The sequence below is a fragment of the Denticeps clupeoides genome, chromosome 13, assembly GCF_900700375.1.
Source record: "Denticeps clupeoides chromosome 13, fDenClu1.1, whole genome shotgun sequence".
NCBI classification, from domain to species: Eukaryota; Metazoa; Chordata; class Actinopteri; order Clupeiformes; family Denticipitidae; genus Denticeps; species Denticeps clupeoides.
Window position 1 is genome coordinate 6625109 of NC_041719.1, and position 13517 is coordinate 6638625.

At 41.5% G+C, this 13517-nt stretch overlaps 1 protein-coding gene across 14 annotated transcripts in view; it reads right to left on the minus strand.

The window, feature by feature from the left end:
* The window catches only part of lrch3 (leucine-rich repeats and calponin homology (CH) domain containing 3), a 22841-nt gene extending 9440 nt beyond the window's left edge, over positions 1 to 13401 (minus strand). For all 14 annotated transcript variants that reach the window (XM_029000113.1, XM_029000106.1, XM_029000118.1 and 11 more), the window contains exons 1-13: positions 13144 to 13401; positions 5668 to 5812; positions 5317 to 5443; positions 5105 to 5210; positions 4551 to 4687; positions 4099 to 4208; positions 3213 to 3306; positions 2631 to 2757; positions 2366 to 2505; positions 947 to 1023; positions 805 to 847; positions 568 to 690; positions 250 to 297 (exon numbers count right to left, since the gene is read on the minus strand). In XM_029000113.1, coding sequence (XP_028855946.1) covers positions 250 to 297; positions 568 to 690; positions 805 to 847; positions 947 to 1023; positions 2366 to 2505; positions 2631 to 2757; positions 3213 to 3306; positions 4099 to 4208; positions 4551 to 4687; positions 5105 to 5210; positions 5317 to 5443; positions 5668 to 5812; positions 13144 to 13387 — 1521 coding nt within the window. In that variant the 5' untranslated portion in view covers positions 13388 to 13401. The remainder of the gene's footprint in view (positions 1 to 249; positions 298 to 567; positions 691 to 804; positions 848 to 946; positions 1024 to 2365; positions 2506 to 2630; positions 2758 to 3212; positions 3307 to 4098; positions 4209 to 4550; positions 4688 to 5104; positions 5211 to 5316; positions 5444 to 5667; positions 5813 to 13143) is intronic.
* Between the last annotated feature and the right edge of the window lie 116 nt (positions 13402 to 13517).

The following is a 13517-nucleotide window of genomic DNA, read 5'->3' on the forward strand; positions in this document are numbered from 1 at the left end:
GAAGGAGGACAAAATGCTATTATTTGGCTTTTATTTCATGCCACTGATCTCATGGACAGAACAAAAATAGCAACAGACCACAGTTGTCTGTTCACCTCTCATTTGGAGGCTGCCCTTATAAGTTTAATAAGGGACCTATTTAATAATAGGACCTGGAATTCTTTTCTATCTATTGCGTTGCTATTACTGTATTAAATGTGAAAACCCAGTGAAAGCACTCTTTTGGAATTGTCTAACCTGCTTACTTACCTCACTGTCTATAGGACTTAGCTTGGTGGGGCTCGGAGTGGCTTTGTGCTGGAAAGATAAAAAAACAAAAAAAACAAAATCACTAACTGCAACATGATCTAAGACTTCAGGCATTAACGTAACAAATGCAGTTTAAATACATTTTATACAACGCAGTGCAGCACATTTAAGTGTTCTTTTCCACAACACACTACACTATAACTGTAACATACACTGCTTTTTCATATACGCAAGTAGGCAACAAAATGCTTTGCAACCAAAACAGTTGCAACAGTAAAAGGTTCCAATTCTTGGAGGTGTGAGTGTATTAGTGCCGACCTTCACGTAGCTCATGACAGCCTCTCTTTGTGCAGAACGCGTTCTCTGCCGTTCCTCCTCATACTGCATTGCTGCCAACTGTGCCTCCCTCCGCACACGTTCTACACCTCCTACACCCAAACGCTGAATGAAGCAAATGGAAGACAAAAAAATACAGACATTAAGAGGATGCAACAAAGGTAAAGAGGAACGTAAAGACAAAACACACACAGAAACACACACACACAGGTTAATTACCTGGGTGTGACTGGCATAAGGACTCACACCATCTGGGACACTTCTAAGAACAGGACAAAACATTACTGAACACGGTTCACTTTTTGGGACAAATCTTTTACTAAATCTTCTCTGTTTTTGTATATGCATCTTGTATTTGTACCTGCTATGCAGAAGTGTATGTCTCCTTGGGTCATCTATCCTTGTGTCTTTGAAAGAACTAGACTTAACTGGAGAACCCTAAAACGAATGTCATTTCAACTGTGGGTTTAAAATTTACAACAACATACTGCATATTTAAACTTACATTTACTCAGTCAACATAAATGTAAGTCCCTGACAAAAGTCTTGTCGCTTATCTATTTTGTAGAAACACCTGCAATTAACCTAACTTTTAATTAATCAATTGGTGTTAGAAATAGCTCATAAAGCTAAAACCCTACTAAATGATGTTTAATGCATTGAAATGAATTAGTTTCACGGAAAAAAAAAATCATTTAAATCAAGACAGAAAGGTGGGAATATGAAAGGTAGCCAAGATTTCTTGGTACTTCCACCCTGCAGATCTCTCGCACACCCCCATACTGCATGTAACCCCAGACCATTTTTTCTGTTTTCTGTGTGAATCTCGGATCCATGTGGGATACAGTAGGTCTCCCGCACTATTTGCGGCGACTGAAAACACACCTTCTGCCACCTCTTTCATCTGAAAACACACCTTCTGCCACTTTTCCAGCATCCATCCTTTTAGCAGGCTGTGGGTCTTGCCAAATGCCACACATTTTTTTTAATTGTCTTTTGTTAAGTGCTGGCTTCTGGCCACTGATTCGATCATGAAGGCCATTTTAAGACAGAATCAAACAAACTGTTCTGGTTTAAACAGGAACTTCAGATGACAAGGTCTTGTGGAGCTCTGCTGCAGTAGAAAATGGGCTGGCCAACAAGCAGTTGTCTTGCGGGGCCTCCCTGACTTGGGCTTGTCAAAAACGTCTCTTCAAATCTTTTTTTTTTTTTTTTTTTTTTTTTTTTAAATCCTCTGTACTTGATGCTGAGACACACTGAAGGTGTCTGCCACATAAGCAGTGGATGTGGTCTTCAGCCTCTTTAGTCTCAGGGTGAATCTTAGGCATGTTTGTAGAAGTCTAGTTGCAGTTGATGTACTGTCTAGTGTACTGGGGTTCCTTTTATACACATCTGAGACCTAACTGATCCATTATTAGTCACAGTTGAAGCTCATATGACAAGGCAACAAAATTTTTGTAAAGACAGAAGTTGACTCAATGGGACTCAATTTGAATATTAGAATACTTTTTGACAGTTTCATTTTGCACTGAAACATTATTACAAAAGCTGTTGGGAATAAAATGAGCCACTTCTTGTAACAAAATCTTGATTAGAAATATATTTCAGTGGCACTTGAGGTCAATCTGTACACAAGCGACAAGACTTTTGTCAGGGACTGTAAACTAAACACATTATATCAAGGAGCAAACTCTAACATTGTTAGCAGCTGGCAGCTTTCCTTACCAGTTCATTACCTCATTACCACATACACACAATGTCTGAAGAACAATTGTCCTACCGATCTGGTGATCCGCCTCTCAATGTAGGCCATGAACTGAGAGCTAAGACTGACTGAGTCAGATGCTCGGTTCCGCCCATCATCTTCCTCTTCCCCTGTACAGCTGTCAATAAAGTCGATTTGTTCCATTTCTGTCTCCACTGGAAGAAAGTCAAAAAGGCAGACAGGCATATGATAACATGGCTTTGTCTATGTGCCAGCAAATGGATCTGTGCTAAACACAACCAAAACCAATGGCTATTTCATATGTGTATTAGCATCCTACTTGTTCCGTTGGCTGTGGCTGTGCAACCCTTGTGCTCCTCTCGTTCTCTTTCTCGTTCCCTCCGTAGCCTCTGCTCCTTCGTTAGCTCTGCCACTCTCACAGGCAGATCTGACAGCTCCTCAGTAGCCTAGATGCAGAATTAGAGACAGAATATGACCAAGGAAACAGACAAAGAACCAACAGGAGGGGTGACCGCACAATCGCAAACTATAAAGTCTAATCTAACTTCAAAGTTTGATTAGACTTTATGACTTACAGACTGACATACACATTACATTTACATTTAAGGCATTTGGCAGACGCCCTTATCCAGAGCGACTTACAACGTGCTTTCAAGTTACCATCGATGAAGAGATCAATTCCGGTTCACTAGGACCCCAACTATGAATACATCTATTTAATTCACTCTGTTGTAGATTCTGTACACAAAGTTTGACAAGAAAATAACAATTTAATCTAAATATTCTTTAAATATTCTTTACACTTTGGAGACACTTCAGGCAATAAACAGTTAATAATAAATCAGCTCAATAAACTCTCAAGTAAATATAAAAAAAGTTTAAAATATAAACAGAGTCTCACCTCATTGCCAGACCATCGATTGTTCCCACTGTCTACACTGTTGAAGCCAGAGTCCAGTGCCCCATATGGTCTTCCTGGATAGAGCTCCTCTACACTGTAGCAAAAGATCACACAAGAAGTTATCAGTCTGTATGTACAGAAACTGCATCCTTGGGAAAATGAACACATGTGATGACAATCCAGCAAAATGTTGCTAACATGCATAAAATCGCAAATCCAATTTATTTTACTAGTTCCTAATACTAAATGAGTGCATGCCACATGTTCAATAATGTCACAGAGTGAATGTCTTCTGGATTTACTGAAATAGACAGACCGTAATAAAACAGGACTGCTGGCTAGTTATCTATGTCATCGAGACAATATATTTGTTTTTAAGTAATTATTTCAGAAACATAGAACACAAACTTTTATACAGCAAACATGTTGATTTTCAGAGCTATAGCGTTCATTCATTCATTCGTTTAAGCATTCTGATGCGCAAGCTAATAAACGCAACATCTAGGAACGCACCTAGGCTGCAATTAAAATCCTCCACAGGAGGCACATTTGCAAATGTATGGTGATAATTCACTGTGATAAATCACACATATATGCTTGCCAACTAATGATGAAACCTATCTTAGCCCAAAAGGTGCGGATGCACTCTACTTAAAAGCATGGACAGATGTCAGATGTGAATACCTTACATGTGTAGACTTGTAGTTAAGTACAGAAAACTGTGGTCTTCAGTTCTGACTAAGTTCCCCTCTCCTCACTTCCCATTTACCTGGACAACCCCCACCCATTACCCCTCTGGCCCTGGTGACAGACAGATCCACCAATTCACCGTTTACAGAGGAACAAGCATGTAAATGCATGTGCTTTGTGTATGTTCATTTCTTACCAAGAGCCAAATGTCGGTGGTTTCCTGTCATAGTCTGGAAGCTCTGACGCAGTCTTACACGCCTCCATATTCAGATATTTAAATATGTGCACCTTACCCTTTATACAGATCTGTTGGCACAGAGAAAAAAAAAAAAAGACTATCAGGGAGGAAAAGAATGTGTCACCAACAAGCCTGAACCTGAAATAAATGTTAGTTTTCATGAAATGCGAAAACATTTCAAAATGACTTCAGCAGCAAGCCTACAAAAGATTGCAGTTCAATGTTGGAATTTCATAGGAAAACAATAAAAAGCAAACACTTGGAGAAACAGACTGAAGCAGACTGAAGTGCTGAGAACACAAGTTGGCACAAGCGCCTGTATGAGGTATGCAACAGGTCCCATCATGGTTAGACCTGGGGGTTGTACCTGCATAAGCGAGCATTTGGAGATGCGTTGGCATGGCTGTTACCTGAGCAGGTGGGGTTTGCAGGGGGTTGTTGTCGAGGATGATGCTCTGCAGGTGTCTGAGGTTGCGGTAGCAGACAGGGATGGAAGTCACCTTGTTACAAGAGAAATCCAGACGCACCAGTGGCAAATCCGCCAGTTCTGTGCAGACATAACCACAGACAACATTACAACTGCACAAGCACAATAACATTGCAATGTTTACTCATGACAAATTATAATGCAAAGTATTTAAATACAGTGACATGCAAATATTTGGGCACCTTTGCTTAAAATGTCTGTTAAGTGTTAGGTCAGAAGAGCTAAGGTTGCTTAGGCACCTGAGTCTTTCACTTGTTTTCTATTTCTGAAAAGTTCTTAGGCATTCTTGACCATCTATAGATTTTCAGTAAAGTTCAGGTTGGAGGATAATGGCTCAGTGGATCTTTACCTTTCAATTTTTTTTTTATTACAAATTCAGGGAACGAATACCTGAAAACAGTGTGTATTGAGGTGCCCAAACCCCTGCATGGTTTTCCTTCTTTCACTACAATTGTACAAATGAAAAGTACTCCCGACCTGGAGGCAGACGTGCCAGGTGGTTTCTGCGGATGTTAAGGTCCCGCAGTGCTTCCAGCTGGCCCACTTGGGCAGGCAGAGTCTGAATCTCATTGCAGCTCACATCCTAAACAAAATGGCAGAATATTAAATGGGGTTTATAATCACTAGGAAACATAGGAAAGTCATATATATAAAAACATGAGAGTCCAAATCCCTAGCAGCTCACTCACCAGTTCAGTGAGCTGCCTAAGTTGGCCCAACTCCTCCGGAAGGGACAGCAGCTTATTGTTGCACGCAATCAGAACCTTGAGAGGCAAACTGCAGACTGGGGCCGGCAGCGTCGATAACTGGTTCCGACTGGAAGGAGGGGTGAGAGTGCGTCTTAATTAGTCTAAAATCCCACAGATCCACTATTAAATGACAACGGTTACATAGCTAAAGTTTTACTATTAAAAAGCTGGCAGTAAGACAACACCTATAATTTCATGTGCATAAACAAAGAATGTACCGCTCTTTAAGAGAGACATTAGGAGGAACAGTACTGGTTAGTACACCTCCAAATGCACGGTTGGAAACAATACCTGATATTTAGGTATGTAAGGGCCTGCAGGTTTATGATGATCTCAGGCAGAGAACGAAGGCAGTTCTGGTAGAGGTTCAGGTTCTCCAGAGACACGAGCACGCACACCTCCACAGGCAACTCTGACAGTCTGTTACGCGACAGGTCTACAAAAGGGAATAAAAACAGCTTATTGAACTGCAGAGAGACTGGTGATAAATTAAACCATCATAGCATAGTCATCTGTGAGCATTAGTATGTGTGTAAAGAGCTTTTGGTCCTTGCAACAGACGTTGCGCAGTGGAATCTTGCTGTTCGCTCTCAGCTCTCAATCATCCTCTCTCTAGTTCTAGTCTAGTGGGCTGAGGTCCACACATGCCCCACACATGTTCCCACACCAAGCATCTTCCAGCCTGCCAAGAGACCACTGAAGAAGCAGCACTGGTAAGTGAGAACCAGGGTAAAACCCATAGCCACCTAAATGGTCCTGGACTACAAACTGTGCATATGAAAATGGAAAAAAATAAAATAAAAATTTACCAGCAAGATTACCATGAACACATGGGTACAAAATGAAGATGTATGGTTGCTGACCTACACACTCACTTGCATACTGCACCAGTTACAGTCATCAAGCCATTGAATTCATATTGAATTTCTACAAAGAAATCAGAACATTTACGTAGCAAATGCTCTAAGAGTACTTATACGGGTTCAGTCATATACAAGTTTGGGCAGTGGTGGTTAAGGAAGCGGCACCTTAATCAGAAGGTCGGCCAAGGTGCCACTGAGCAAAGCACCATCCCCACACACTGCTCCCCGGGTGCCTGTCATGAGTAAATTGACATAGAAAGCCAGGAGATGACCTGAAATCTGTCAGTATTGAGAGAGAAAGCCTGACCCCTATCAGTACTAATTGAGATCAGCTGCTTTAGTCCTAAATGATGGCCTAAAAAAAGCTCCTCATTACCCGGGAGGCACACAGGAAAGCATTTTGTATGAATTCAATATTTGGCTTGATGGCTACATCTGGTGTATATTTACTGTGGGCTCCCCTTACTGATAGAAATGCTAATGTGTCAAATAATTATTTTCCCCCACTGTATTCTTAATCAACACCACAAAGTTAGTACCAAACTGCCTGTCCCTGCTAACAAACAAACAAATTACTTGCCTAATGAATGTGTTTAGTTTCTAGGGAGGCAAAATGACACTTAATGTCCTTGAAGCACCAGCTGCCAAAAAATACAGGTTATAGTACTAGCATGTACTATTTCTCTTTGGGAAGAAAAAAAAAAAAAACAAAAAAAAGCATTTTTTATTTTCTTGTCATTCTTTGACATAATTGAGCAAAGTCATTGTTTGTAATCATACGTGTAATTTTTGCTTGTTTCATGCATGCTTGTGCCTGTTTTCCTGCAATGTGACCATAACATTGCATCACATTTAAGTACATCGTAAAAATGTCTGGAGTACTTGTGTGTCTGTCTATAAAATATGGCTGTGTTTGCACTTCCTGTAAACACTTTGGGTGCGCGGCCCGAGCAACCAAAAATACCCTGAAAGACTGAAACATTTCAGATGTGTCTGTTTTTCCAGTTCTCTGAGGACACACTAAAACCACCAACAGGGCTTTTGATCTTAGCAGGTGACTGGACTCATTCTTCATTATTCACCCAGATTGGTATGTGAGCGCAATTCCCAATTCCCCCCCTTTCCCAAAATAGCAAATGAGATGTACTTTACAGCAATGCCGAAGCAACCTCAGTCCAAGACTGGCTTCAAACAGAGAACATTTTTGTTGTGTTAAAAGGAGCAATTGAGTTTGAACTGAAGCAATCTTTCACATCTGAAGAAACTCACAAAAGGACAAACGTTCACCCAAAATCCTAACAACTGGTGTGTGGAACACAAAGATAAGCACCCTATCCCATTCCTCTTACATAATGTGTTGCTCTGGGCAAGTGTTTCAATATGGACTAGAGCTGGTTTCTGAAGAACTACACCATGCCTGCATGCTCATGCATCCAGTTGTGAGGTGTTGGTGCCCACTAATGGGTTTCCCTGCCTGCCAAAGCTCTATATTTATCTGTGCAGCTGTGTCCAGAATCCGGGATTTGGAATACAGGAAGCAATGTTCTCTGCAACGTCTGCTTCCTATACTGGGCTCCCCCACAGACCATCGAAGCCACACTCACACACGTGTGTGTGTGTGTGTGTGTGTGTGTGCACAATAACACACACAACCTGTATGTCTCACCCTCATAGAACGCTACGATGAGAACCATACTGAGCAAATAGGAAAACCGAATCCAAATGCGGGCACAACACGAAAAGTATATCAATACCAGGTCCTGAATGACACCAATTACAAACGCAGTTCAAAAACAACAAATACAATGTATGTTCTATTAATCTTCTATTTTCTTGTTCCAATTAATAACTATGAATTAAATAGCTCAGTTGAGGCTGTGTAAAATGTACTGTGCAAATAAACATTTGGGACAAAGCGGTCTTGCAACAAAGACTCATGGCACAGTTCCATAAACCAGAATTTATAACGTCACCTTGCATGGCTTAACAAGGTTTTGTTCATTATGACAATATGACAGCACTAAAAGGGAGGGGTGAAGCACTTTGTCGTCATTATCGACAAAAAGAAACTAACAAAATAGTCTTTGACAAGGATGCTTGTCAAAAGTCACCAGACGTGTTGTAGCATAGGGTGTAAATGAGGCACTCACATTGATCACAGCAACCCCACAACTGATCTATTACCCATCTATTGATCTATTAAGTGCCCACAGTAGCACTCAGAATGCATAAACCATGCCGTGTATCCCCAGTAGGCAGAAACTCATGCACTTCTCTACACCTTCCACAGCTCATCAGGAACAGTGCTCACTGGAACATTTACAAAATCACGGATTGATCAGCAAGGGATCAAAACTGGCCGACCTTCAGCCTGATCATACAGATCGGCGATCGACTGGTCAGTCTGACATTTCTGATGCCAAAAAAACAGGCTTTGCACTCAGACAGAACAGTAAAATCAGACCTGTAAAGGCACTGTTCTTGCCACGGGGTTCAGGTCAAAAAGTGGGTGTGGCTAATGGAGTCACTGTGCACCACCCTCACGATCCCACCACATAATCACTATACCTCATTATTTCAGTTAACAAACGGAAACATATATCTACAGGTGTCACGTGATATTCACGGTCAAAACACATCTACCGTATTTCTCCACTATTCCTGAGTGTTGGTTTTAGTTAGATTAGATTATATACTATTATTTGTGGGGGAAAAAAAAAAAAAAAAAAAAAAAGTGTACAGAAATGTACAGAAGAAGCAATAATACAATAATATGACAACACAAATAGCTATTTTGGGCACTAGATTTATAATGATAAAGTGAAGCCATGTTTTGAGATATGATGTAAATGCATTTTATCTCGATTATGCCTCAGCATGAGCAGTGTTGAAATGTTTAAAAGTGTGTGAGTGAGCCATCTTAAAGGTCTGTCTTCTTAGACCGGAGCCTACTTCCACACGTCACAACAGCTGTACAATGTTACAATCAGACAATGTTACAATCAGTGTCTCTTGTGCACTTATAGTATTCAACCTGTTGCGTGCTTACTGAACTTGAACATTTCCCGCACAGAAACTGTGTCTCTTGCATGTTAAACAGTTAAATATATGGTATATATATTAAATATATACCAATTCAGGACATTATTATAATACTAAGTGAAAATAAAAGACAAATGCAATAAAGCAGGCACTACGCTGCCTACCGGCCCATGACCTTGCTTTATAGCTTTTTCCTACACTGTACCAATGCACCTTTTGCTTCAGCATCCTTCCTATTCCTGACTCTCTGTACATTCATGTATTCTCTATAAATACTCAGTAAATAGTGCAGTTACCTCTGAACACTTTTATTTGATACACATACTCCCAATCATAGTGCTCTAACCAACAATGTTATTGGCACACCTTTAAATGATATGAAGGCCTCAGTTTGTACTTCAATCCACCTGTTTGATCAAATACGACATTCAACTACTTTTTTCATGCATCATTTTTATTGGGTGTTTTATTTAAGAATGACAGCTAATATAAACTAATATAAAGTACTACCGATGGTCAGTTGATCTGGATAAGGGCATCTAATAAATGCCACAAATGTAAAATCTAAATAAGTGGGTGAATAAAAAGTAGCTTTGATTTACTAATGATGAAATGTACCTTTGTATGCATTCATCCATCAGGGTGCAAGGTGTTGATCGTGACTGTGAATGAAAAGTACACAAGGATACATCCTTGAGTGGTAGTATCCTAGTGGGTAACACACTTGCCTAGAAGTCTCGGGTTCAAATCCCACTTACTACCATTGTGTCCCTGAGCAAGACACTTAACCCAAGACACTTAATCCCTATAACTACTGATTGTAAGTCGCTCTGGATAAGTGCATCTGATAAATGCTGTAAATGTAAAATGTAAATCCTGAGAAAGTATTATGGTGTATCAATTGGAATGGTTGGCCCACTACTAGCTATGCTACGTGAACAAATTCCTCCATTCCCATTGTCTAATCACAAAATATCAGTTGACTACAATGCTGGTCTTTTCTGTGCCAAACCTTCTCTCTTAATCTCATAATTCTGTCATTTCTCCAAACAAGCTCCTCCCTGACATAAACAGACTGTGTTCGCAGAGGCATCGGTGCCCTGAAATATGAACCCCTCTCCTTCTTGAGGAGCTTTGCACATGAGTGGCAGTGCTCTGGGGCAGCGTGAAGCCTTCTGCAATCACACACAGCAATAACCACGCGCTCCAATTCCTCAAACAGCACAGGAACCTGAATGTGTGCACCGACGCAGGCCATTCACGAGCCCTTCTCACCGAGCTGATCTACAGATATACACACAAATGCGGTCACTTCACCCATGCCTAAAGATAACAATCTGAGCTGTGAAGCTATGGAATTCAAAGTTGTAGGTGTATTCGTTTGAAACAAACTGTGCTTAAGGCCGTATCAGAACAAAAAAAAAAAAAAAAAAAAAAAAAAAAAAAAAGAGGGTAAAATCGGTCCCTTCATGTGACCCACAGCAGACATCAAAACACAAGGGTGTCCCTGTGTATGCGGAGGAACAAAATGCTGCAGCTCCCTCCCTCCCCTCTCCTTCTCCTTTGCTTCCTACGCCAAAATAATGGCATTTCTGACACATCTAGTATTTTGGTTATATTAACCACTGCACTACTGTCGTATAAATTTTCCAGGGATAGTTCAAATAAACAAGTCGCTAATTCAACTGAATGCTTGATAATCAGCAAGTTTGGTTTACTAGTGGGCGTGGTCTCCATGTGTGTATGGCAGCAACCATGGCAGTAATGTCCAAAGACATAGTCGGTTCTTCCTCCCCAAGATACTAGTGTGGAGTTCTTTCACGGTTTATTTTCTGAAGATGATGCGAGATCGCCAAACATGTGCAACAAAAAGCTGATTCAGTAATTCTTAAAAAAAAAAAAAAAAAAAAAAAAAAAAGTCATTGTCATTGTGAAACACTGTAGCACAGCACACTGTGCACACAACAAAAATGTGCCCTCTGCATTTAACTCACAGACCTGACTAGGCAGCCGTGAAAGGTGCAAGGGCAGCAGCGTGTGGGGACGGTACCTTGCTCAGTGGGATTTGAACCCGCAACGCTCCAATCTTCCAGTGAGATGTTGTGTGTTGGTATATGTGGTTTTGAGAAACCTATTGTTTGCTCACTGGTTGTCATGTCTGGTACAGGTTTTATTCATCCACCCATCAACTCTCGCACTCAAACCAATAACTTTTAGTGACCTTATAAACAAAAGGAAGCAGGAAGTAGACAGAAAACTGTATGACCTAGACGGCAAATCATTTCCTGTACCTCCATATTGCCCATTAAAACCCAGACAGCTGCCTCCTGCCTGTCTGCGTGTAATGCAGAGTTAGGGACCTCATGGAGGCCAGCTGACCTCAGACAATCAATTCTGGCCCACATGCAGTGACAAAGCAAGAGCCACGGTCAGAAGAAACTGAACTGGTCCCGGGCATTCAGTTTTCTGTCTACTTGCTGCAGGCATTTTGTTTATAAGGTCACTAAAAATGATTGGTTTGACAGGGAGAGTTGATGGGCGGATGAATAAAACCTGTACCAGACATGACCAGCAGTGAGCAAATAATCTGTCCAAAGCCAACAGAGATCTCCCATTCCCATGCGAAGCAGAAGCCCAAAAGACCTTCAGCGCAAACATCCACAGGCACAAGAACGGGGAAAAAAAGACTGAAATATCCTGCAAAGGAATGAAAGAGCCAAACAGGAAGTGCAAAAACATAGTCTCCATCTGTGTGTGTGCAATGTGTTAGAGAAGTGGTTGGATTCGGAAAAGTAACAGAGAGCAGGAATGTGTGATCCCCAGCAGCCAACCTGCCACCATCATTCAACATCTGCGCCTCATTTGTAATTAAAAAAATTTAAATAATCTACTCTATTGAATACCGCGCCCCTTCTCTCTTTTGGGAACTGCACTGTGACAGAAGATAACACCTCGGGAGGTCAGGACTGATGAGATCTTGTGGAAAGTACCTAACTGGGGCCAGACTATGACATACTCAGACTCACTCAATGTACATCATTGTACAGCCTGAAATAAACATGGAGAATGGCCATTTTTCAACAGAATAAGTAAAAATAGATTCATGCAAAACCGGAATCATCAGAGCTAATTAGTTCTGATTCACTACACACAGTGTACAGCAAAGTGAATAAGTGGATGTTTGGGACACAGCACAATACATACAGCACAACGACGCAAACCATAATTACAGATACAGGAAGAGAATAGAGATATGGTTACAAACTGAACAAAACCAAAATGCTCTTCGGGTTTCAGATGATGTCGGTGTAAAGGATTGAGTGAGCGAGGGCTTCAAAAAAAACTTTGATACTTTTTTCGGTGACACCATTACAAAGTGTTCGATGACAAACTTCCTGCAATATTATACCAGCATCTAACTATGCCAGCCCCTTCCACAAACGCACCAAAAAAATGACACCCCCAGAGTCGGAGCAGATAATGAATAAAATGCAGGCTAAAAATACCCTTTCAGTTATCCAACCATCATCCCTGTCACTTCAGTATCTGCTTTATTAATGCTTTATAATTACAGGGTAGAACGAAAACTAAATGATTAAATTAAAATGTTAAGCAATTGTTGCTAATTGGTTATATTTATTTGATTTATTTGTGCTCACAAAAAAAATCAAACAGTTCCCTCTCAGAGTTTGTTTACCGAGGCCTGTTACTATAAAGTGCTGCTATGGTTTTTTTGGGGGTGAAAATAACTTAGCTAGCAGAGTAAAAGTCTGGTTTCCAGTCCTTTTCCAGGGCCCGGAGACTCTGCTAGCCGCCTGCTAGCCGCCAAACAGAACCACGAGTCGCCTGCGAGCCGCCCTACCGGCCCGAGTGGTGTCCGTGAGGTCGTGGCTGACGGCGCTCCTCGGGAACTCCTTCAGCTTCCTGCCGCTGAGGTTCAGGCAGCCAGTGGCCGCGGCTTCGTCCAGCGCCCGGTCCAGCGAACGGTTCCAAGATGCAGGGCACGGAGCCCCTACTCCATTGCCGGCGGCGACCGTCGGCCCGGAGTTGCCGGCCGCAAAAGCGGGTACGGTGTTATCCGCGGACAGCAACACCGACGCCGCCATTACACAGCTATAACTCCCACTGAGTCGCCCCGTGAGGGTTGCCAGGTTGTCTCCGACAGTTTCCAATGCAGTCTCTTCATCCGTTAAAAAAATCCCGTCCCACACCGCAGTAATATAAAACAGCAGAACA